The sequence below is a fragment of the Epinephelus fuscoguttatus genome, linkage group LG22 (genome assembly GCF_011397635.1).
Source record: "Epinephelus fuscoguttatus linkage group LG22, E.fuscoguttatus.final_Chr_v1".
NCBI classification, from domain to species: domain Eukaryota; kingdom Metazoa; phylum Chordata; class Actinopteri; order Perciformes; family Serranidae; genus Epinephelus; species Epinephelus fuscoguttatus.
Window position 1 is genome coordinate 2,367,944 of NC_064773.1, and position 25,420 is coordinate 2,393,363.

Below are 25,420 nucleotides of genomic sequence, written 5' to 3' on the forward strand. Positions count from 1 at the left end.
GGCTCGCGGGGAGGGGACGTAATGTGCACCCTTCCTCACCCCTAACCCCAACCCCAAGCAGTTAGCTTTGCTACGCATAAACATATCCCCAATCGCAGAGGTGATGCTGCGGGAAACAACACAATTTTAGCCGGAGGGGAACATTATTCGAGGTGGGCAAATACTTCTACACAACGCCAGAGAGGCGGCCGGCCGGCACCAGTCTCTCCCACTTTGAGGGTCAGTGTGTGTGTCAGAGTAAATGCATATTTAATCTATTAAGACTGGATGTGTCTGAATGGAAAAAGGTCATTATCAGAAAAACGGAGCAGATTTATGTTTTCAATGAAAACGTATCTCAATGAAGAAAGGCAAAGCGCTAGCCTCACGTTGTCATTCATCTCAGCTAACATTGCATGTAAAAGTTATGCTAACTGTTCTACGAAGTAACATTAATATGAATCACAAAACATTTTGAAACTTACCATTCAGTGACCACCTGAAAAGAATCATTTTTAGCTGGCAGGGCTTCTGCTTCGTCCTCTGAGTCATCAGAGGGCTCAAACATATAGGGCTGGATGAAATTTGTGGCAGCCATTGCTGAGCCAGGGAGATGTCAATCAGAGTTATCTGCCACGCCCACTCTGTCCTGGCAAGTTGTCTAAACAGCAAAATGAGCTGTTTTTAAACCAGGTTTTCTAATAGTTATGAATGGTTATTTTCACTCAGACATTTGTGGATGATTAATGAGACACTCGACTTTGATATGATATGTGCATTTTTACTATTTCAAGGTGTGTTTCCAAAGGCTTTAAAGTTACTTTAGTTAAATAAAACTAGGTTGAGTTCTCTGAAATAAAAATAAGAAATTGAGATTAAAAAAAATATATATCTGAAACAGTGTTACAAAACGTTGAAGAGTACACTTGCAAGATAAATGTGACACTTTCTTTACTTTTTTAGCGCTGCTCATCGTGGACTATATTGCTGTCATTGCTCATTTTAGTCAAAGCATACAGTTTGAAAACGAGGCGCGGCTCCAACTAGAAAACAATGTTTTGATGCATTGGATGTGCTGAATGTGCATATTAAGGCAGTACAGGAGGAGGTGCACATTAATAATCCTCCAGGACTGTAACATGCTCATGTTTAACCCAAACAATGTGTCATGTGACTGCAGTTGCTTCACATCCAGGTCGGAACACCTTCTCACCACAAACCAACCGCACTAGGGTTCCTTTGGAACCAGACTGAGACCTTGGTGTGTTCACACCTGCCCAAACCAACCGCACTGAGGGGGCAAACCAACTGAGTTTGATTGAACTGAACCAAACAGGGCAGGTGTGAAAGCAGCCTAGGATGTCTACTGTGCAAGACTAGGAGCCAATCGCTTTCCAAAGTGTTGTGGTGTTACACCTGTTACACATGTCTTTAATCTTGCCTCTGACAAATACCACCCCCATATTACACACAAAAACACTAAAACCAATAAAGTTAAAATAAACATTTTTCAGCGATGAAACCTAAACTGAAACAAGCAAACCCACCCTGGAAACTAAATGAAACTAAACTGAAGAACAAATAAATAAATAAAATAAAATTTAAAACAATTAAAAAATTACAAAACGATAATAACTCTATAGTTCAGAGGAAAAAGGTCAAAGCCACTCTAGGTCATAAAGTCAAAGTGTCTGCTACAGTGCTTTTTGAAAACCGCACAACAGATGCTGACTATGTGCAGATACAAGTCTCACTTCCTTCTGCAGGGTTAAACATGAGACCACTCGTGAGGAAATGTGACTTCACTGTCATCCTTCCTCTCTCTCCTTCTCAGCATTGCACTGAGACTGTATTCCTGTAAATGCAAAGGCAAACTTTATGTGGATAAAATTTGCAGAGGATAAAGAGTGGAACATGCACAAAGTTAACAGATCAATCCACAGATGCAGGACGCGCCTCACGACGGTTGGAAACTATCACTCGTTTCAAGAGTTAACGTTCCCTCTTCACACCCTGTTGGTTAGCAATATCTGTACTAGCCAACCCCACCTCTCGTCTGTTTGTTCAACCTTTTTAGCTTTATCGTTAATCTTCTCTGAATGCTCGCTCAGATTCTGTTGTAAACCAAGTGTGGAGACAGAAACAACATAAAGCAAGAACAGCACCAAGGCTCCTGGAAAGTTCCTGGATCTTACAGACCACATCCCTTTATCTCTAGTTGCAAGTTTAGTACTCTATTACCCAGCTTAACATAACAAAGTCAGATACTTTTAATTCAATAATAATGATCATAGTAATAAATCATTAAAAAAAATTTCCATTAGCATCAGTCCCTTCTTCAGGAAATGCTTTTGGAAAAGTTTGTCACCTCAAATATTCCTTAAAGATTATATATATTCGTTTAGATTCTGCTATAAACCAAGTGTGGAGACAGTTTGTACAGCACCAACATGCCTGAGACAGATCTTACAGTGTCCACAGACCACTTCCCTTTATCTCTAGTTTCAAATTCAGAAATGTTATCACTCTGTTACCCAACTTAAAATAATAGTCAGTTACTTTTAATTTCATAATGATAACAATGAGTCATTTAAAAAAATATTTTCCATTAGCATTAGTCCTTCCTTGAAGAGAAACCTTAAAATTATAAATGTTATCAAATAATTTATACATCTTTAATTATTTAATCGAAAGATTGGAAGCTCTTTTGTTTTCTGCATCTTTTTATTTCATAAAATTTGACATAATCGGCAGTCATCATTAAGCAGACAAATAAATGGAAAAAAAACATGACAAACATCAAACAAAAAAAATGTACAAAAGCAACAACAATGTTAAAAACCTCACCGTGTGTCCTTCATTTATGGCATTCATATTCATAAGGGCTCACAGCCAGAAGTTCCAAGTACATTATTGATCACCTCTTGAAGTTTTCCAAACAAAAAAAATGACAGAAACCAAAGGACTATAGATAAATATAACCTCAGGCATGTCTTTTAAGAGAGGACATTGTGATATTTGGTCCAGAAATGGCTGAAAAGTTTAAGATTTATTTTCCATATTTTCCAAAGTATACATTTCTTAGCAAATTATGTTATTGCAAAAATACTCAGATTTTTTTTTTTAAACAAATTGAAAATCAGGCATTTAATTAGTAGCAAAAGCTGAGTTAGTGAAGCTTTAAGTGAAACTTTCCAGCAGATCACACTGCTAAAACAGATGCATACATTTTCCGTCTTTAGTTAGGGCAGTTTGGTGAGTAGTCTTTGAATTGTGTGCATATTTACAGGAGTGAGATAGTTTAGGGATAACCCGACAATGAATTTCTTTGATTTTGCTACTTGTAAATAAGCCACGTATACCTACAAATGTTTTGCCAGGTATTTAAATCTAAAACCAACCTAGATTAGATTATTGAACAACTTTAACTGCATGTTTTTGTGAAGCAAACCTTTGAATTGTTTTATAACCATGTTTGTTAATTTGCATGTATTGAGTGATGCTTTATAAATATAAGAGAGTCCAAAGGCATATATCTTAAAATATATTTGTTAAGAGTTTTAAAAATGCTGCGGATACATAACATGAAAATTAAATATTAGGAGAACATTTACTCTTAAAACATTTATTCTTCCTAATCGAGATAATAATAGAGTAGACCATTTGCACAAATCCATTTTGATCTTATCTGAAAGATGGTTTAAGGTTTCTTTGAAGAGATTATCTAAATGCAAAGTGATATTTATTTAAAGCCTCCTGGTGTCCAGAGGAAAGGACACTTTGTGTGTGATATGTAAAGAAGCTTCATTTTAAAAGCAAATCCTTTAATTTCAGCCATCACTGTGGTACAAGCTGTCATGCTTCTGTTTGTTTGTAAACCGGCAACTCACCAAATTAATTTTTGATAATAAAATTTGCAACTTTGAAGTTTTTCTTTAATCTTAATAATATTTGTAATAAATTAACGAATCACATTGTGTTTTGTCATTGGGATCCATCATCCGTCAGTTTGGTGTGAGTTTCCTCAGCTATGCTGATGGCCCACAGCTCTATGTTAAGCCAGATGACCCAAACACTCTGACCATGTGTTAGCCATTCATGAATGGATGAGCCAGAACTTCAAGCTAAATGAAGATAAGACTGAGATCCTCCTAGTTGGCCCAAAAAATAAAAAGGGATCCGGTTCTCACTAAACTGGGTCATCTGGCCACACGGAGGTGACCTCAAGTAAGAAACCTCAGCATAATTTTAGCTTCTGATTTCGATTTTAAAGCTCATTTTAATTCATTAACCAAAACTGTATTTTATCATTTATGCAATATAGCTAAGGTACGACCTCTACTGAGCCAGTGAGATGCTGAGAAGCTTATTCATGCTCTTGTTTCCAGTTGTCTTGACTATTGTGATACTCTTTACACTGGCCTATTTAAAACTGCCATTGCAAAACCACAGAGCATTCAGACTGCTGCTGCTGCCGCCAGGTTTTGACAAAAACTAAAAAGAGAGACCATATAACTCCTGTTTTGCGTGACCATCACCAGCTCCCAGTATCTTTTAGAATTGATTTTTAAAATCTTTTTTTTTTTTTTTGGTTTTTAAGGCTCTTAATGGCCTTGCCCCCTTCTATATCACAGACTCCCTATCATTTTATGTCCCTCCACAACGAACCCTGAGATTCTCGACAGCTGCTCTTTTAACTGTTCCTAATGTCAGAAATGACAAAAACCTTTGGGGATGCTTCTTTTAGCTACTACGCCCCCAAAATACACCCCACCTTTAAATATAAGACATGCTGGCTCAGTGGACAGTTTTAAATGAGGACTCAAAACATATCATTTTAATAAAGCTTATAGCTAGAAGTTATCTGTTTTAATATTTGTATATTTTTCTTAATTGATTGATTAATTCATGAATTATTTTTTCTAATTTCTCCTTGAATGGGTGTTGTGTAATTGTATGGTTTTATGTCTTTGCTGCTTGTATTTGCTGCTGAGTTGTAAAACATTTTGTGCTACATTCTATGCATGAAAGGTGCTATATGAATAAAGTTCATTCATTCATTCAGTCAGTATAAATAACTGTTGATGAGCATGATTTAACTTCATGGTGGGCAAAGGCCAACAAAACTTACCAAAACTAAATAGAACGGCAAAACATATAACCTGAAGACATTAAGAGAAACCAAATAACAGTCACTGATTTCCCTAACCGAGATAAACAGGGCATAACAATGTTTACAAAAGTGGACAGCCCACCTCTATTACCTCCAGAAAAACCATAGACATCGACATGGCAAAGGCTGCATGTTATCAAGGTTAGGATGAAGGTGGGGCCTCAGTTTGGGAGAAAAAGGAGATGAGTATTGCACCCTGAGCAGACCCAACGACATCTTGGCCAATCCAAACGGAGTTGATAATTTTACAGATAACTAGTGAACCAAGTGCCTCCTCGTCCCGGGACACACCTTTTTTACTACTAACACTTTACTCTTTGTCTGTTGGAGAGAGACAACACTTGCAACAAAATATGGTCCTCACAAAGTTACTTGGGAGTTTCTCCCTCACATCATCATTGTGTACTTGTTTCGCATCACCAGAAAGGATGAGATTAGAACGTGCACTATCTTGATCCGCCGTTATTTCCACTGTGAGCTCCTCCACACTCTTCAGCTCAGTCTTATTTTTCTCAGGTTCTCCTTTCTCACCACCAAAGTCACATGTGTTAAGGCTCAGTGGCTCACTGACAGGAGAGATAATGAGGGGGGCAGAGTTTACACCTCCGTCATTAGTGAAAGGACTGAAGTATGGGTAGAGCTTCTCAGTGAAGGAGCAGCCAGTGAAGGAGTAGAGAAGATCTGCAGAATCTACGTTATAGAAGGAGACCAGATCCTCTTCATAGTCCACAAACACTCCCACCTTCTGAAGAGGATGGTTCAGAGACAGTTGGACAGGATCATCATCATTGGCTTCATACACATCTTCATTTGTCAACATTATGGTCCAGAAACCATTCTGTGGGCATGCTGCGATCTGGAGTTTCCTCTTGATCGACTGTTTGGCCACTCCCAAAGCCCAGGCAGTCTTTCCCTCAACCTGAACCTCGTAGTAAAATTTTCCTGAAGAGAAACTCTGCTTTCCTAAGACGTTCACAAAACTGTAAAATCTCTCAGGGTTGTTTGGTAATGTCTTTTTCACATCACTGTGGTATACTTGTTTCCCATCATCAGACAGGATGAGGTGAGGATTTGCTGTGTCAGGATCCAGAGTCACATCCACTGCAAACTGCTGTATCCTTTTCAGCTCGGCCTTCTTTCTTTTGTATTCTGCCTTCTCATCACTGGTGTCATGTGTCTTATGGCTCAGTGGGTGATTGACAGAAGAGATGATCAGAGGGGCAGAGTTTACACCACCATTATTAGTACAGGGACTGAAGAATGGGTAGAGTTTCCCAGTAAAATAGCAGCCAGTGAAGGAGTAGATAAGATCTGCAGAATCTACATCATAAAAGCAGACCACACCCTCATCATAGTCCACAAACACTCCCACCATCTGAAGATGTGACTTCAGAGACAGCTGGACTGGATCATCATCATTAGCTTCATACTCATTTTGATTTCTCAGCTTTATAGTCCAGAAGCCATTCTCAGGGTTTGTTGAGATCTGGACTTTCCTCTTGATTGCCTGATTGGCCACTCCCAAATCCCAGGCAGTCTTCCCTTTAACCTGAACCTCGTAGTAATATTTTCCTGAAGAGAGACTCGGCTTTCCTAAAATGCTTTCATATTTGGTAAACCTCTGGGGCTTGTCCGGTAGTTTGTTCCTCACATCACTGTGGTGTACTTGTTTCCCATCATCAGACAGGATGAGGTGAGGATGGGCTGTATCAGGATCCAGAGTCACGTCCACTGCAAACTGTTGGACGCTCTTCAGCTCGGGCGCTTTTCTTTCAAGTTCTTTTTGGTCACCAGTGTCATGTGTCTCCTGATTGACAGGAGAGATGATCAGAGGGGCAGAGTTTACACCACCATCATTAGTACAGGGACTGAAGTATGGGTAGAGTTTCTCAGTAAAATAGCAGCCAGTGAAGGAGTGGAGGAGATCTGCAGAATCTACATCATAAAAGCAGACCAGACCCTCGTCAATGTCCACAAACACTCCCACTTTTTGAGGAGGCTGATTCAGAGACAGACAGACAGGATCATCATCATCAATAGCTTCATAGTCATTTTCATTTCTCAGCACGATAGTCCAGTAGCCATGCTGAGGGCTTGTTGTGATCTGGACTTTCCTCTTGATTGACTGCTCTGCCACCCCCAAATCCCAGGCAGTCTTCCCTTTAACCTGAACCTCAAAGTAAAATTTTCCTGAAGCAAAACCTTGCTTTCCTAAGATGCTCACACATTTCTTAAATCTCTCAGGGTTGTCCGGTAGTTTCTTCTTCACATCACCGTGACGCACTTGTTTCCCATCACGAGACAGGATGAGGTGAGGATTTGCTGTATCAGGATCCAGAGTCACCTCCACTGCAAACTGCTGGGCACTCTTCAGCTCAGCCTTCTTTTTTTCATGTTCTTCTTTTTGATCACCAGTGTCACGTGTCTCGAGGCTCAGTGGGTCATTGACAGAAGAGATGATCAGAGGGGCAGAGTTTGTACCACCATCATTAGTACAGGGGCTGAAGAATGGGTAGAGTTTCTCAGTGAAGGAACAGCCGCTGAAGAAGTAGAGAATATCTGCAGTATCCACGTCATAGAAGAAGACCAGACCCTCGTCATAGTTCACAAACACTCCCACCTTTTTAGGATTCTTTGTCAGAGAGAGAATGACTGGCTCACCATCCATCGTCCCGTAGTCACATCCATTCCTCATCATGAGAGCCCAGTAGCCATTCTGTGGGCTTGCTGTAATCTGGACTTTCCTCTCAATCGACTCTTTGGCAACTCCCAAATCCCAGGCAGTCTTCCCCTCAACCTGAACCTGGAAGTAAAATTTTCCTGAAGAGAAACTCTGCTTTCCTAAAACGTTCACACATCTGTAAAATCTCTCAGGGTTGTTTGGCAGATTCCTCCTCACGTCACCATGGCGTACTTGTTTCCTGTTACCAGACAGGATGAGGTGAGGATTTGCTGTATCAGGATCCAGAGTCACATCCACTGCAAACTGCTGCACCCACTGGAGCTTGGGCTTCTCTCCCTTATACTCTTCTTTCTTAGCAACATCTAAAACAAGAGAGCAAGAGAGACATGCAGACATAAGTCATAATGTGAAACTTAAAAAAAGTTTAAACCTAATTATATCTTGCCTTCTTTCATGGTAGGTTACACCTGCTAAGCATGGACTGTAGAGTTTAAAAGAGAACACAGATGTATTTATCTTGCACTGAATTTCAGTTGGTTGGCCTCCCCTGAAAAATAGGATTGCAATGTGTTTGTTTGCGCAAAGGGCCACAGGTTGGAAGCAAACCCACGGCCACTGCAGCAAGGACTGAGTGTATATGGGGTGCCTGCTCTAACCACTAAGCCACTAATAGCTGAGCAAAGTTCTCAGATCTCCATCTCATCTTGCCTATGGCCTTGCCCATATGGTGGTGTACCATAGTAAATGGTAAATTAGTCTTTACCTTTTTTTAAAGCACATTTCTATTAATACGATGTTCATAATTCATGCAGTAATTCATGAGATGAATGTGACACTTAACATGTTCATATTTTTACTTTTCCACAACTTACTGTTGTGTCCCAAGGGGAGGTTTTGAAGATGCTGCTTCAGATCATTCCTGTGGATGTTTTCTAAAATCTTCAAGGTTACCTTCAGAGCTTCAGAACCTGGATATTTCTGTACCATTAGATTGACAGTGTGCTGCCTTTTTGCCTTCTCGAGCTGAGACACTGGGATGCCTGACAAGCCCTCCAGGAGCCCATCCTGCTCCAAGAACCACTTGAAATTCTCAAACTCCTCTTCTTTCAGGTCCTGCAGAGTTTTCCAGAGCTCCTCTTTAAGTTTCGCCATTATGGCTCCCTGCTGGAAATAAGGGACATTTTCAACTGGGGGAATGATAGACTAATCTCATTCCACTACACCAGTACAACTGTTTTAAATGTGCATCTTAAATTCAAATCATCTGCGACTTGACAAATCGATCACACACATTTGAATACTTCAAAGTTCAAGTTTTATTTTCTGACCCTTTGAACTGTTGTGAATCTTGTGATAATCCACACAAGAATTCAAGCTTAATATATTACATGATATTAAATTCATTTGACCGACACTTAAGTCCAAAGTAACTGACTGTTACAGTTAGTGGATTTTAAACTCCTAACGAACAAGAAATAGATGTTATCAAAAAATGGAAGTGTAACTTTCAAATAAATAGCCATTAACAGGTATCAGATATTCAGAATAGAGGCTTTAGTAGCATGTTTCACATTTCCAGTGCTGATCCAGGTTTTTATGACTGTCAGGCTGTAGGTGAGCGTCTGTCACCCTAGGTTTTGCAGAGTGTTCCGCACTCGTCGGTCCTTGTTGGGGGCTTTTCAGCTGATTTAGTATGTTGAATCAGCAGCGGAGACCGTCAGTGAGGAAAAAAACATTCTTATTTACCGCTCAGTGCACGAGTTAAGAAACAAAAGTGAGGTAAGCAAACAAATTACTGAAGTCAAAAGGGAGTGAGATTCTTTAGCGTTTGTTCAAGTGCAACTTTTTGGCAGAGGGGATGTGAGGCGACACAACAGTCCGCCACTGTTATTTGATGTCGGCTTGATTTGTCCGGGCTCTTTCAGCACAGTTTACAGCAGTGGTGCCTGGCTGGTCCAGGTCATTAGTTTGAGGTCCCACAATTTAATACATTCAGCATCATACTTGCATTAGGCCATGTCGTTGAGCTAGTTTGCTGACTCTGTCAAGTAGCTGTCGGTTAACCACACACTCTATAGCCAGAAATTCACTGTACTTAAAAGTGTGGGGTTTTTTTTTTCACAAACTTTATATGTTTGACAGAATGACCCCGCAACCCACTTTTAGACCGCAACCCACCAGTTGGGAACCACTGCTTTACAGTGAACAATAAACTATTAAAAACATTTTGATTTTTTTTCCCTACGTACCTCTGCAGGAGTTCATGGCAAGTCCGTTGATACCGCTGGATGCTGAAGGGAGCGGAGCAGTTCCCAATGAAAACCTGGGATGAAAGTAATAAAGATTAGATACTGCACTTCACCATGGTCAGCTGCTGGTCAGGAGCCGACAGCTAAGTTCTGCAGGGAAGATGCTTGTCAACATTAGGATCAGAAGAACGGCCTCCTGTATCACCTATCTGCTGCTACAGTTGTTGATGAGCACTCGCACTGTTTCCTCTGGTTGAGCTAAAAGCCAGGCAAGTTTATTTATGTTGCACATTTCATACACAAGTGCTTTAGGTAATGTATAGTTAAACCAGAAATACAGCACAATAGCTGCTTCCTGTTTCCACACTTCCTGGAGTTTGCTTGGCCTCTTCCTATAGGCTGAACATTCCTGAAGGGAATCAACTGTGGTTCCATTTCACAGCAACTCTCTGAACTGTTTTAAGGCATTCCCTTCTTACTGTTTTCCTTGTTCTGATCCTCCACAATACATTTTCTTGTCAAAAACATAAACAACATAAAAACGTCACACGCACATTATATAATATAAATAAAACGACGCACATTTAATGGGACTCTGAAACCCTGTTTCAAAGCTTCTGCTATCTAACAGCTGTCCGCCAAAAACACACTCTGGCAGCTCCACATGGTTTCATGCTCTTTTATGAAGCGCTCTGACAAACCTACTGGAAAACTACTCGTCTTCATTTCTTGACATGGCTTTTGTTTGGCTCAGAGAAAGCTCTTGGGTGTGTAGGGCCACCAGTGCTGCTCATTTTGTGGCCAAGTTGTGGCTCATGAGGAAAGCTAAATCCATCATGAAGGAGACTGACAGACGTGTAATGTTCACAGAGGGCAGAGTGAGTTGTTCCAGCAAACAACCAGTGTTTCTCGTTTCCTACAGTTGTTTTCTTTTAGCCACGGCCACTATCTTCCCTTGACCGTTGACCCCACCCCTGGTGGTTATTCTGTGTGGTTTATCTTGTCTACCCTGGAAACAGGAAGTGCTTCACTTCCTTTGCAGGTGTTGCTTGAGGCAGCCACATGTTACTGCTGGCTTCAATCTAATGTCACCCGCTCCTTCAGTTTATACAAGGCATCATCTGTAAGTTTGGTTATTTGCCAAACTGTTTCAAACTTGACAACACGAACAATGTGAATAGGTCCCTTTTTTATTTCCTTTTATTTTCTTAATGCAGTCACTGACAGGAAGTAAACAGGGACCAAAGCTGTTGCCCTAGCAACAGAGTAGCAATGAAATGGTCTGTAGGAATAAAAGTGACCTGGGTGCATCATCATTTATTTGATTACGTGTTTTGTTCGTCTTGTGTAAAGTAGCAATGGTTGGCTGAAGTTTTTGATATTTAGTGTTATTTAGTCGAAAGAGGACACTTAGCTCAACTGATGTTTGTGTGTAATATGTTAAGATTTTCCTAGTGACCCCTGATTGGTTGACACTGCACACCAGCAGTAGCTAGGTCTGCACTCAAAATATGTTGCATCAGTGTGGAACGAGGACAGTAACAGGCTATCAAAATGCAACTGCGCTTTTTCCATCAGGGCCCCTCGACCTGCCTGAAGAGATGAGGCTTGCAACATCAGTAACATCTTTTAAATCTCTTCTTAAAACCCATTTTTATAGACTTGCCTTTATGTGATGTCATCTTTTTATTTATTCTTTGTTTCTTTTTATTTATTATATTCTGTTCCTTTTAATTGTTTATTCTTTGTTATTGTCATTATGCAATGTTGTCTTTTTATCCTTCTGTTCGTTTCTTTCTAGTATTTAGAAATAATAGTTTTATTGCCTTTATTGTTATCTCTTTTAACATTCTGTCTTTATCATTCTGTCTGTGTTTTGCTTAACTCCACCTCAATTTTAGCTTAATTTTGTCCTGCTTTTGTTTGCCCTCACTGTTTTGACTCTCTGTTGCTATAGATATCCTGCATTTGCTTTGTTTGTCAAAGCACTTTGTAAACTTTTGTTTTTAAAGGTGCCATATAAATAAAGTTATTATTATTATTATTATTATTATTACATATAAACTTAACAGCAGTCTGGTAGTTTAATCCGTTTTCTTGCTTGTGCGTGCCCGTTAAAGTAAACAGGAAATATAAAACAGCAGAATAACAACAGTAGTATTACTAACCGAGAGATGTTCCACGTGTTGATAGTCCTGATATGTCATACCTGGGCGGGAACAAAAAGCAAACAGGATGGGATTGTCTTGCTGCCGTGTTAACAAACAGCTCTGGGATGCTTTCACTCTGAGTGCTGCAGTTACACTCCTGTCAGAAGTCATTTTTACTTTGTAGGAGAGGTTTTCAGGCACAGCTTGTTAGCTGAATGAATCTGTGCTTTGACTGGGTGCAGTCTACTGTATTCCAACATGCCAAGGCACGTTTTGTAAATCAATGTATTTCCGTAGAGAGTGAGTGACATCAATTACGTTGATGAATCGCCCAGCCCCTATTTAGAGGGCTTGTTGGGACACATACACAAAATTGAAAGAGAATGCCACCATGCCTCCATGGTGAGTCCAAAAAGGGGAACATTGTTTATGAATTCAAATACGCGAGGACTGCGTTTAACGTTTACAAACAGCCTGTTAGAGGTGACCCGGGTACGTCCAGCTAGTAGGAGGCCCCGGGATGGACCCAGAACATATCTCATCTGGCCTGGGAACACCTCGGGATCCTCCAGGAGGAGCCGTTGCTGGAGAGGGGGATGGATGCAAGTTTTCAAGCTCTCACGAAACTCATGCAGTATAATCCAAGTCTCATTTATCCAGTCGAATGCTCAGTGCATCCCAAACAGATGCATTTTTGCTAAAACAACACTTCCATTTAAGAGTAGTGCGTCCTTAACGTGCCTGAGCATGCGCATGCTAGGGCTGAACATTTTATCGAATATTAATCATGATCAAGATTTTGGCTTCCCACAATTAAATGACCGCGGTATTGAAGTTTAAAATGCTGCTCCACTCAGAGGAAACTCCTCCGCATGTTAAAAACGAGCACTTCATTAAAGGCAAGCCTCCACGTTTGAAGAGCTGTCATGGCGCTACAAGTGCACTCTACAGCAGCAGCCTCTGACAAACGTTCCTAAATGTTGCCACCACAGACGGGCAACGCAAATTCTTTGAAGTTTTGGAATTAGGAGAACACAAATAACATGCAGAGAGTGCGTGACACTTGTTATACCACCTGAAAATAACCCACAATCTGCAGTACAATGAATGCATGAAGGCTGAGACAAATAATGTCTTAATAATGTCTGTGCTTGTCCAGCGTCAAATCAGACGTCCATGTCAGCAACGCCACAATACATCATGGTACTGTGACTGCTGTTAAAAAATAAAACAAACAAAAAAATAGCAGCAGATGTAATCATAGATCCATAGGAGATGCAGTGTATTCAGGTGAACAGGACTGTTATTTTGAAGTCTTAGTTGATGTGAAATTTAGAACATTAGCCGGAATGTAGCGCAATATGAAAGTGAAAGCAGTGCTGTGTTTATTTAAGTGTGAAAGTGCAATAAAAAAAGAATGAACACATTGAGAAATTCATGTACAGATGATTATTTTGCGGTTGAAGTATTTAAGAGGAAGAGAGAAAGGAAGGGAGGCATATAAGAGGAAGTTTTCTTGGTTGTGATTAGAGTTCGTTTTTCAGTTATCTTTTTTTAGGGCCACAGTATTCACATAACATTGCCACACAAGCCAGTTGGACCAACCACTGTCGTTTAACTTAAACAGACACAGTGTAGATATGTGACCGGGTCAAGCTGCCGAGTATCTGCGCTTTGCTTATGTGGGAGTTTTAAAGGCATCTGGAAGGCATGTCAGGTCAGAGCTGGAGAATGTTGGTGCCTCTCAGAGGGCTCAGGAGATTTATGATGGCATAGCCTGATATAGTGCAGGTCCTAATGACAGGCCGAGACATTATTTACCACAAAAACTTTATTATTTTATTTTTTTTTACATTTTCATGTATGTTGAAAAGTAAAAGTAACCCACTGTAACCACACCCTGCTCTTATCTACACAAAACCAGCAGCTGCTGTGTACACGCTTTAACATGTCATGCAGACTCTTTCTCTGCTTCAACCTGAAGTCTGTTGCTGTGGCACAGCTTCTGCTGACAACCAATAAAACCTCACACGGTAGTATATCATTAACCAGTTTTCCAGGCTGGGGCGAGAAGGTGGTCTGCAGGACCCCACACAGACCGCCATTTCCCCGAAATACAAAGTAGACGACAGAGACAATGATGAGGTAAACCCCTTAAAAACCCACCAGAAACTAGACATCTAATATCCATTCCAAAAATGTGCCACAGAGAAAACAGTTGTTAGAAACTCACCCAGCCGAATTCAGCACAGATTTCTTCAGATTTAGAAAGATGATCAACACATGTAAATTATTCTTTATCAGTCTTGGTGATTCATGCGAAAATGACCTCATAAGGCCATGAGCTTCAGCCAATGGTTACCGTCCTGGTCTTGGCTCTCTCCGCTCAACATCTTGTTTAGCAGAGTGAGTGAGTGAGTCTCCACCCAACCACCCAACCACCCATCCCCCCCATCCTCCCCGAAAAGCTGCTGCACGTGACCTTTTTTTTTTTTTTATCTTTTGACTGTACACAGGAGGCCCAATGCTCACAGCGTCAGACCAGCTCCCAAAAGATACGGAGGCCAAACACACAGTGTAGAGAATACAGCAGGATTTCAAAATGACATTGACTTCTCCATCTGAACAAACACCACTGCTCAAAGGTTCTCCTGACACTAAAGCTGGACTGGGTCCAGTCAGAGGAGGGAGAGGACGACTCTGTGTGTTTGAGTGGTCTTTAATTCTTTTAGGTTGTAGAAAGTCATCTTTACAAATAGATCTTCAAACTTCACAACAGAGACAGCAGGTTAGTCCAGGATGAGCACTGTTGGAATATCAGCTGAACATGATATGGGCTGACAAATCATAGTTCAAACATATTCAATCTAACCAGAGGGCCCAGTGAAAAATGCACTAAGTCAGTATTTTTAACTCAGTATATTTAAAGTGGCAGTTCGGTCTGTTTTGTTTTGGCGTGTATATCCGACCCAGCCTTGCAAACTGTTGGTGAGCTGGTTTGTGTACATCATGTACATGACATTGCACAGAGCTGACTGAAAACAGACAAGAGACCCTGTGTCACAAACTACTTTAAAAACTCTAATTTAGGTAAATATTCCAGTTGTGCTTTATACATGTTTAACAGAATGCTATCGGCCTATCCCACCTGCACTAATCAAAAAATGCAAAATTGTGATTACAACAGAAATGAACAGGTATAAACTTTGGCTGTTTCCACCTCTTGATGTATATTACTCTTAAACTTGCTCAACAAGTGTAACCAAAAGTACTCACCTGTGTATGCTGAGGTTATTTAGAGAGATCAGAGAAGTTTCAATTGTCTTCAGACACAAACCACAGTTAGTCCTGACTGAAGCTTTGCCAGCTCTCTGAGCTACTTTGTCTGAGAATCGTGGCGCTGAATGACTTTCTCGTCTTCATTTTCTCTGCAGCTTCTTTTCAATGGTTCTCTGTAATCTGCTTAGGCTTGTTAATATTGGACATCAAATGATTTTGCCCGCACAGACTGTTTATATCAATCCCATATCTAGCAATAAATATTTTATGATTGTGTTTGTCAAGATCTTGAATATGAATGCTGTTACGCCTTTTTTATTGTATACGTTATCTATTAACTGTGATGCTGTGGTTAATAATGGGCACAGCTTGAATCATACCCTGGTCTAAAGCCACGTCCTATGGAGATCACTGAATTACTGCAGTGTAAATGACAATGAGCAGGCAAAATGTCATGTCAGTCCAACATTTCTTTTACTTAGCAATGCTCAGGCAAAAAAAACAACCAATACATTATATTCGATTGATTATTTGATAATGTTAGTTCACAATGCAAAACTGGATCCACATTAGTGACATGTTGGAGTTGCAAAATGAATTCTCTTGTTTTTCAACACAACTTAAATCAAAAGCCTGTCTTCCTGCTGCGTACATTTATTACCAAACAAACATCACCATCAGCCCCTGTATCAGTCAATCAATTAATCAATCCATCCATCAATCAGCCTAATTTTATTTAATACACATTTACATCCATGTACAAGTCTGAAAGCTAAAATAAAGACGACATTTCTCACTCAGTTTTTGGTGTTTCCACTGTCCAACTTTATATTTCAGTTTACTGGTAGGTAGGGGAACAGTGGTTTACATTTAGAGCACATACTGGTCGTGTAGACAGGTCAAAGTTGTGCTCCAGTAGTAAAAGTAGTAAATGAATACAGAGCAAATAAAAAGAAAGTGAAGCAATAAAGAAATTAACCAGAATTTGTGATTAAAATAAGTCATCACCATCAGGATTGTGTTTATTCACTTTGATGTTTGCTACGCAACAATAAACATAGTAAGAGAAAAGAAAAGATAAAATCAAACATTGCAGCAGTCAGAAGCATGAAAAAATAATAAAATTTGGAAAAATATCAAAAATAAAACAATAATACATTTTTTAAAAAATACCCAAAATATATAATGTATCTGTTTTTAAAAAATCAAGAGCTGTACAGTTTTTACCACAGATTAAATTTATAAGGCCCCTCCCAGCCATGGTACATCCCAAGAGGTGTTATCATTTGAACTTTTGCTATATGAGACTTCGTCTTAGGTCTTTCTTATTTAATTAACATCTTTCTTACTCTCGTGTTGCACCTATTGAAGTAGAAGAAAAACTGTTTTTCTTGAAGCATTGCTTCGTTACCGTACATGACTACCACCAACTGTGGATATGGGAAATCATCAGAAATCCAAGGATGTCATACTGTATAGCCCCTTTTGCATTTGATAGACATGGCAAGCAGACTCAACTTTGGATACCCACACCTGAGGGGATCCGACGGGACCCATCGGCACCCAACGGGATCCAATGGGACAGCTGGACTGGATTTGGACGTCCTCACTATGTTGTCTTTCCATTTGTTTTAAAAGAGACACAAGAAAATGGACACAGCGCTGAAAGGAGAGCTGGCTGTGTGTTTCAGCAGCAGCACCAGAGTGGAGCCTTTCCCTTACAGTACCTGTGTGGGGCTCGAGTGAGGTTTGGACATAGAAAACAGAACGCCTGTCGCGTTCAGGTCAGGCTCGGTTACTACTCTCTCTGACTTGGGTCCAGTTGGGGTTGCAGCCTGAGCTGCAGTCTAGTGCGTCCATCTGTGCCTTTGTACTAATGGAGTACAAGATACTCCAAAGTCAGTCCTTCTCTTCAAAATGTGGTATCAAAACAATTTAAAACCTTTACAATGTGCTTTAAGATGAGACAATGTAGACATTTATTATTCTTATATCTGCTGTATGATCGGCTCAGTGACTTGCTGTGATTTGCAGCTTAACTCTGGCCAAGCTGAGCAGAACTCCAACTAGAATAACTGAAACACCTGCAAGTGTGATTAATCACTGTGACTAACAGGACAAATGATCAGAGGGGCAGAGTTTGTTCCATTGTCATTAGTACAGGGACTGAAGTATGGAAGGAGTTTCTCAGTGAAGGAGCAGCTTGTAAAGGAGTAAAGAAGATCTGCAGCATCTACATCATAGAAGGAGACCAGACCTTAATCTACAAACACTCCCACCTTCTGAGGATTAGACTTCAGAGAGAGATGCACTGACGGGTTATCATTAGCTTCATACCTGTTGCCATCCTCAACCACATGGTCCAGAAACCGCCTTCAGGACTCACTGTAATACTTTCTTTCCTTTCCATGGACTCCTTGGCGACTCCCACAGTCCAGGCAGTCTTCCCTTTAACCTGAACCTCGTAGTAAAATCTTCCTGAGGAGAAACTCTGCTTTCCTAAGACGTTCACACGCTTGTCAAATCTGTTAGGGTTGTCTGGTAGGTTCTTCCTCACATCACCATGATGTACTTGTTTCCCATCATCGGACAGGATGAGATTAGGATGGGCTGTATCAGGATCCAGAGTCACGTCCACTGCAAACTGTTGGACGCTCATCAGCTCAGCCTTCTTTCTTTCATGTTCTTCCTGATCACTGAAGTCACTGACAGGACAAATGATCAAGGGGGCAGAATTTATACCACCATCATCAGTACAGGGACTGAAGAATGGGTAGAGTTTCTCAGTGAAGGAGCAGCCGGTAAAACAGTAGAGAAGATCTGCAGAATCTACATCATAAAAGCAGACCAGACCCTCATCATAGTTCACAAACACTCCCACCTTCTGAGGAGGCTGATTCAGAGAGAGGAAAACAAGATCGTCATCAATTGCTCCGTAGTCATCTCCATCTCTCAACATTATAGTCCAGAAACCATTTTCTGGGCTTGTTGTGATGTGGGCTTTCCTCTCGATCGACTCTTTGGCCACTCCCAAATCCCAGGCAGTCTTCCCTTTAACCTGAACCTCGTAGTAAAATTTTCCAGATGAGAAACTTTGCTTTCCTAAGATGTTCACACATTTCGTAAACCTTTTAGGGTTGTTTGGGAGTTTCTTAAATACATCACCACAGTTGACTTGCTTTCTATCATGACAGAGGATGAGAGCAGGATGTGCTGTATCAGGATCCAGAGTCACGTCCACTGCAAACTGTTGGACGCTCTTCAGCTCAGCCTTCTTTCTTTCGTAGTCTACCTTCTGATCACTTAAGTCATGTGTCTTAAGGCTCAGTGGGTGATTGACAGGAGAGATGATCAAAGGGGCAGAGTTTACACCACCATCATTAGTACAGGGACTGAAAAATGGGTAGAGTTTCTCAGTAAAGGAGCAGCCAGTGAAGGAGTAGAGAAGATCTGCAGCGTCTACATCATAAAAGCAGACCAGATCCTTGTCATAGTCCACAAACACTCCCACTTTCTGAGGATGGTGATTCAGAGGGAGATCAACTAAAGGGTCATCAATCGCCATGTAATCATCTTCATTCTCTAAATGAATAGTCCAGAAACCATATTTAGGATCCAGTGTGATACCTCTCTTCCTTTCGATCGACTCCTTGGCGACTCCTATAGTCCAGGCAGTCTTCCCTTTAACCTGAACCTCAAAGTAAAATTTTCCTGAAGAGAAACTCTGCTTTCCTAAGACGTTCACACATCTGTGAAATCTCTCAGGGTTGTTTGGTAGTTTCTTCCTCACGTCACCGTGACGTACTTCTTTCCCATCAGCAGACAGGATGAGGTGAGGATGTGCTGTATCAGGATCCAGAGTCACATCCACTGCAAACTGCTGCACCCACTGGAGCTTGGGCTTCTCTCCCTTATACTCTTCTTTCTTAGCAACATCTAAAACAAGACAGAGAGCAAACAGACACACAGACTTATTAATAAGATGTTAAATAAAGGTCTGACCTCAGGCCTTATACTCGTGTCATGGTAAGCCACAACACTAAGCATATATTTTAGAGTTCAAAAAAGGAAGGGGGGGCTGAAGCAACTTCAGGAAAATGCGATACTTGTGGTAAAGAAGCAAAACAGTCACCTCATGTCTTGGATCATTTTTTGTGAAACCTATTTACAGTTAATTCACACCAAAATGCAACAGCTGGGGAATTTGGATGCTTGGTCTGCAACAGTGTTTGAGTGGGTGGAACATGTCAGATGGCGTCCACAATAATGCCAGAACCAAAGGTTTCCCAGCAGAACATTGTATTGGAACAAAATAATTAAAGTTATTCGGATGAGGGAAGTCTTTGCTGCTCAGGCTGGGAATTGGTGATGCCTGCACTCTGGACATCAGTACTGACGAGACTGCTGCTCTTCAGAGATCACCGATCACCCTGAGTGCGCACATGTCAACGCGGAGCACAGAGGCAGTCAGAGCTACAGGCTACAGTGAGGATAAAAAGTTCACATCACGTTTTCCAAACAACTTTTTATGTCGGGGCTGCAACACACTTGGATCACTACGGATGAGCCGTATGGAGATACTTTGTGGATTCAGTTTTGTGTTCTTGGACGTTAGTGTGGGGCGCCGTATGCCATTAGGTGTGCTGGCCGCTGCCCCCACCGATCTCCGCAAGGGATGTGAGGACTCTAAAACTTCACCAGGGCCTCCATCGGTATATGGGTGAGTAGATAATGGCTGAATTTACATTTTTGGGTGCACTATCCCTTTAAGGATGTGGCTCATCGGTGTTTGTTGAACACTCAGATGAAGAGAGGAGCAGAGTTGTCAGAGTGATCGCCATCTCGTGTTACCTATGGTCATGACCATATGGTGGCATACCATAATAAATGATAACTTAATCTTTACATTTTTTGTTAATATATTTCTTCTGACAGAATGTTCATAACTCACGCAGTAATTTATAAGATGAATGTGACACTTCTGCATATCAGAACTTTACCCCAACTTACATTTTGGTCCTAAGCGGAGGTTTTGAAGGCGCTGCACCAGATCATTCCTGTGGATGTTTCCTAAAATCTTCAAGGTTACCTTCAGAGCTCCAGAACCTGGATATTTCTGTACCATTAGATCCACCGTGTCCTGCCTTTTTGCCTTCTCCAGCTGAGCCACTGGGATGCCTGACAAGCCCTCCAAGATTCCATCGTCCTTCAGAAACCACTTGAAATTCTCAAACTCCTCTTCTTTCAGGTCCCGCAGGGTTTTCCAGAGTTCTTCTTTCAGTTTTGCCATTATGGCTTCCTCTTTAAATAAAACAGAAAATTTATATCAGAGAGTATACACTATTTTTTATGGAATTATTTATTTATTTCATCCATTCAGTCTTTTTTTAACTTGTGACAATCCACACATTCAAGTTAAATACATTAAATTTGATCAGACACTTTTGTCCAAAGCAACTTACAGTTCATGGGCTCAAAGGAGCCGGAGCCAGATGTCATAAAAAATGGAGTTCATGAATGGTCAGTCTATAACACTGGATGCTGTGATGAGCAGCTAAGCCTGTGAAAACATGAAAGTTATAATGATTAGATGCTGCACACTACCATCTTCATTTCTGGGCCCAGTTGTTCAAAAAATTGTAACTGGATCTGATCCAGATCTGGAAATCCCATGTTTTGCTGTCCAGGATCAGATGGGCCATCTTACTTATGTGCCAGTTTTTCAAAGCAACACTGGACTGGATCACCCTGATCCAGATACGAACTTTTAAAGATTACCAAAATCCAGTTAACCAGTACTCTGAATGGGACTACACATCACTGTGTAGGCAGTCTGCCAACTAACACAATGCAATTATCACTTATTGCCACTGGTGCCGCCAAAGAGAAGGTAACAGAGATCTTTGAGATTATACGTTTAAATGATTTGATTTTATTTTGATGGTTATTTGGTTATTTTATGGGGCCAACATCCTTTTTTCCTAATTAACAGTAGTAGTAATAGGCAGCCTAATGTCTACTTTGTCTACTTTATCAAAGAAACTGTTCAACAAATGAAGTGTAAAATATAAATAAATGTATATGTATTTGACCAGTTTAAAAAGTTTATTACTTTTTGTCCCTGAAATCCAGCCTGAATCCAGCTCTCTGCTGGGATCAGGATAATCCTGATTTTTTGGGGGGGGGGGGGGGGGGGATCAAAGGTATCCCAGTCCTACACAAAGTTTTGAACAATACATACCAAATGTTTGATTCAGATCAAATCTAAGGTCCCGTTTATACGACAACGATTTCAACCGAAAATGGTGAACTTAAGTTGCGTTTTGGCTGATCGTTCACATGATGGAGGCATTTTGGGTGCCTGAGAACGCAATGTTTTGAGAATGCATTCCAGAGTGCAGTTTTTGGAAACAGCACCATTTCCGTTGTCATGTAAACTCACAATATGCAGTTCCTCTGAAAACGGAGACTTTTCGCACATGTGCATCACGGTTTCAGTCACGAGGCATGTGCGGGGTAGTCGACCATCACAACAACAATGGCGGATTCCCGAGCTCTGTTTGTGCTGCTCACCTTGTTGAATTTATCAACACTTCTCCAGCAAAGTGTAGATTTACTGTAGCAACTGGGGATGCACTGAATATTCGGTAACCGAATATATTCGGCCAAATATTGCAAAAAAACCCACACATTCGGTATTTGGTGGAATAAGTTAAAAGCAAGGCCGAATAATAGCGGCGTGTTTTGATAACGCAATCAAACAACGTGCCGTGACGGGAGGAGTAAAATGTTGGCAGTGTGGCGATCTGTCCGTCACCACACTCGCATTTGCGACTAAAAATAGTTTTGAGCAAGCAAAATAGGCTTAAATCATTCAGCACGCTGTGCGAGCAGCCTACAGATTTCAACCAGCAGCAGAAACGAAAGGCGAATCCCACCGATTGTGGGTTAAACAGGGGTCACAGACACAGACAGTAATGTATTCCTGTCAAATACGGCGGCCATCGGTTTACCGGTGACAGAAAAGTCGGCTCCAATAATTTCACTGGTATCGTACTGTGGGTCCCAATTTTGGTACCGTGACAACACTAATCTGGAATCTGAAAAATTAAACTACGATATTTGGTATTCGGTATTCGGCCAAGCGTTTAATATTATTCGGCTTCGGCCACAAATTTTCATTTCGGTGCATCCCTAGTAGCAACTCCACCTCGTCGTCCATCCAAACATTAGTGCAGTTGCCATTTTGTTTGTTTATACATCACCACTCTGCAGAACAACGAAGCGCATGTGTTGTTTCATTACAAAGTCACACCGCCAACTACTGGCCTGGCATGTATACTACTGCGTTTTTGGTAATTTTTGTGGATCCGTGTGCACAGTGATTGTTATCAATGTTGTGTGAATGCAGACCTTTTTTGAAAACAAAAATGAGAAACGATTAGGTTTTTCGTGTAAACATGTCCTACGACTGAATTACGACTGAATCCTTTTTTTCTTTTGAACAATCGATTTCCGAGATCTGAACCAATCCGATAATTGAAATCAGATCAGATTACCTCCGCACAACTGGGCCCTGGATATTTAACTGAGAGGTTACTGTTGTGAAACTTGTGATAATCTACACATTCAAGTTAAGTACATTAAATTCATTTGGCAGACATTTTGTCTAAAGCAGTGTACAATGAGTGGATTCAAACTCTAAAGAAACAAGAGCTACATATCATCAAAAAATAAAACTCATGAATTATGAGTTGATAACGGCAGACGTTGAGGGGAGCAGGTAAACCTTTGAAAAGCAGAAATGAGGTAATAATGATAAGGCACTGCACACCACTATTTTCACTCCTGGGCCCAATATTTCAAAACTTGTAATCTGGATCAGAATAATCCGGATAATGAAATACTTCACGAAAGGAACAGTTGGTAGCACAGCTTTCACATCAAAATGTAAGTTTACCATTACCTAATGTGTAGCGTTTTTAAGACCATACAAAGGCCACCCACCATCTCATGTGAGCCAGCTATTTGAATTGTCACCTATTTAAAACGTGGGCGTACCGATTTCTAATTGAGCCGAGGTCATGCTAACGGTAGCTAGCGCGGCTCCATTCACTTGCATGTTAAGTAGCTAGCAGGCTAGCGAGGTAGCTGGCTTTGTTGATGTATTTTGCACTCTATGGTTTAAATTAAAAGGGAATAAATCTGAAGTACGTCATACATGAACTCTTTAAACGCCAACCTGTTCAAAGTTTAACATTATGTTATTGCCAACACAGCGGACTGTTTTAAAAAAAATTTTTTTACATGTGTACAGAGCGGACTGTATAGGAAAAATACACAGTACTAGTATGAATTGAATGAATCTAATTGCTTTTTTAATACTTTGTTTGAATAGCCATGTGTTTATTATGTCAGTCCCTGTGTTGTTTCTTGCACTCTGTGTAAAGACAAGAATGTCTTTACAAATTTGCTTTGCATTGCATTTAGTTACAATGTTAGGTGAAACTAGACGTTGAGAAATAGGTCTGTATTTGTTCCTCTTATTTACAGCAGTTTCAGGAAGTATAGCCAAACAATATTTTTCTATGCTTGAAATTACTTAAAACTAAAACACAAATTCAGATTAAGTGTAATGAACAACTTGAGTAACAATATCTAGGAGAAGTGGAGCTGAGGCTTTGTCAAATCCACCTCTGAGGTGGGATCCAAATAATCCTGAAATTTGGTATCAAATTGATCCAGATCTCTGCCTTAACTTTTGAAACACCTAAATGCAGCCTTTATCTGGATTAAAGGGAGGACTGGATTACCAGAACTGAATCCTGATCCTCAGGATCAGAATCCTTTTGATCTGTGTTGAAATACCCAGTTTTCAGATCAGATCAGGATTTAATCCAATCCGGCCAGGATAATCCTGTCAGATCACTTTGAAATACTGGGCCCTGGATATTAAACTGGCCGTCAGAGAGCACATTCTGTATTCACTGTTTCCCTCAGAGACAGTTTGGCACAGATGATGCTCTATTCAATTGAAAGCATTCACAAATCATTGCATTGTTTTCTTTTATGTTTTTTACAGCGTCCCAACTTTTTGGAATCAGACTTGTATGATGACACAGTCTGATACCTACTGCAGGGCAGAACGATAGGTCAAGACCATATTTATCATGACAACTGGGCTTCCACTGACACACTAACACAACTTTTGTCACATTTTAATGTGTGTTTAAAAGTGAAAGTAACCAACTACAACCACAACATGCTCTAACTTACTGGAAACAAGCAGCTGATGTGTAAACCTTTCAACATGTCATAGCACCACTGTTTGATGAGAACAATAATATTAAACAATATTATAGAAGTTTTTTGGTCAGGGATGATTTTACACTGCTGATTGTAGGGCAGAAATAAACCAGAGAATGTCATCTTCCCAAAATATGACGTAGACGGCAGAGACAATGAGTAAGTATACACCTAAAAAAAAAACCCACCAGAAACTAGACATCTAATATTTATTAAAAAAATGTAGCAAAGGAAAACAGTTCATCAAAAACTCACCCAGCTGAATTCATCAGAATCCTTCAGCTTTAGAAAGATGAACACATCGAGAATCTTCTAACACTTTCAGTAAACAGTGGCCTTATATGGTTATAAGCCTCAGTTTATGAGAGGGCGGTACCATCTGGGCCTCAGCTCTCTTAGCCCAACTTCCTGTTTGTTGCTTAGCTGAGTGAGTGAGACTCCACATCCCCCCTTGAAGAGCTCGCTCACATCAGCAACATGTGATCTTTTTTTTATCTTTTGACTGTACACAGGAGGCCCAATGCTCACAGCGTCAGACCAGCTCCCAAAAGATACGGAGGCCAAACACACAGTGTAGAGAATACAGCAGGATTTCAAAATG

The 25,420-nt window shown here is 40.6% G+C and overlaps 1 protein-coding gene and 1 pseudogene across 4 annotated transcripts; both read right to left on the reverse strand.

The window, feature by feature from the left end:
* Window positions 1-3,026: 3,026 nt before the first annotated feature.
* Window positions 3,027-14,647, reverse strand: LOC125883223 (uncharacterized). Of its 4 annotated transcripts, none has more exons than XM_049567454.1 (5): window positions 14,468-14,647; window positions 12,253-12,293; window positions 10,085-10,158; window positions 8,708-8,996; window positions 3,027-8,197 (listed from the first exon to the last, which is right to left on the reverse strand). In XM_049567454.1, the coding sequence occupies exons 4-5, from the start codon at window positions 8,985-8,987 to the stop codon at window positions 5,463-5,465; spliced, it is 3,015 nt and encodes a 1,004-aa protein (XP_049423411.1). In that variant the 5' UTR covers window positions 8,988-8,996; window positions 10,085-10,158; window positions 12,253-12,293; window positions 14,468-14,647; the 3' UTR covers window positions 3,027-5,462. The 4 variants fall into 4 exon arrangements, with proteins under 4 accessions (XP_049423411.1, XP_049423410.1, XP_049423413.1 ...); XM_049567453.1 differs by having other exon boundaries at window positions 8,708-8,999; XM_049567456.1 differs by lacking the exon at window positions 12,253-12,293.
* Window positions 14,648-17,771: 3,124 nt separating this feature from the next.
* Window positions 17,772-25,210, reverse strand: LOC125883178 (uncharacterized; annotated as a pseudogene).
* Between the last annotated feature and the right edge of the window lie 210 nt (window positions 25,211-25,420).

Excerpts from the sequence above, each read along its gene's own strand:
- LOC125883223 (XM_049567456.1), bottom strand. The coding sequence starts at position 8,987 with ATGGCGAAACTTAAAGAGGAGCTCTGGAAAACTCTGCAGGACCTGAAA. Across the intron at positions 8,198-8,707 it reads CCTCCCCTTGGGACACAACA|ATGTTGCTAAGAAAGAAGAG; the intron begins GTAAGTTGTGGA and ends CTCTTGTTTTAG.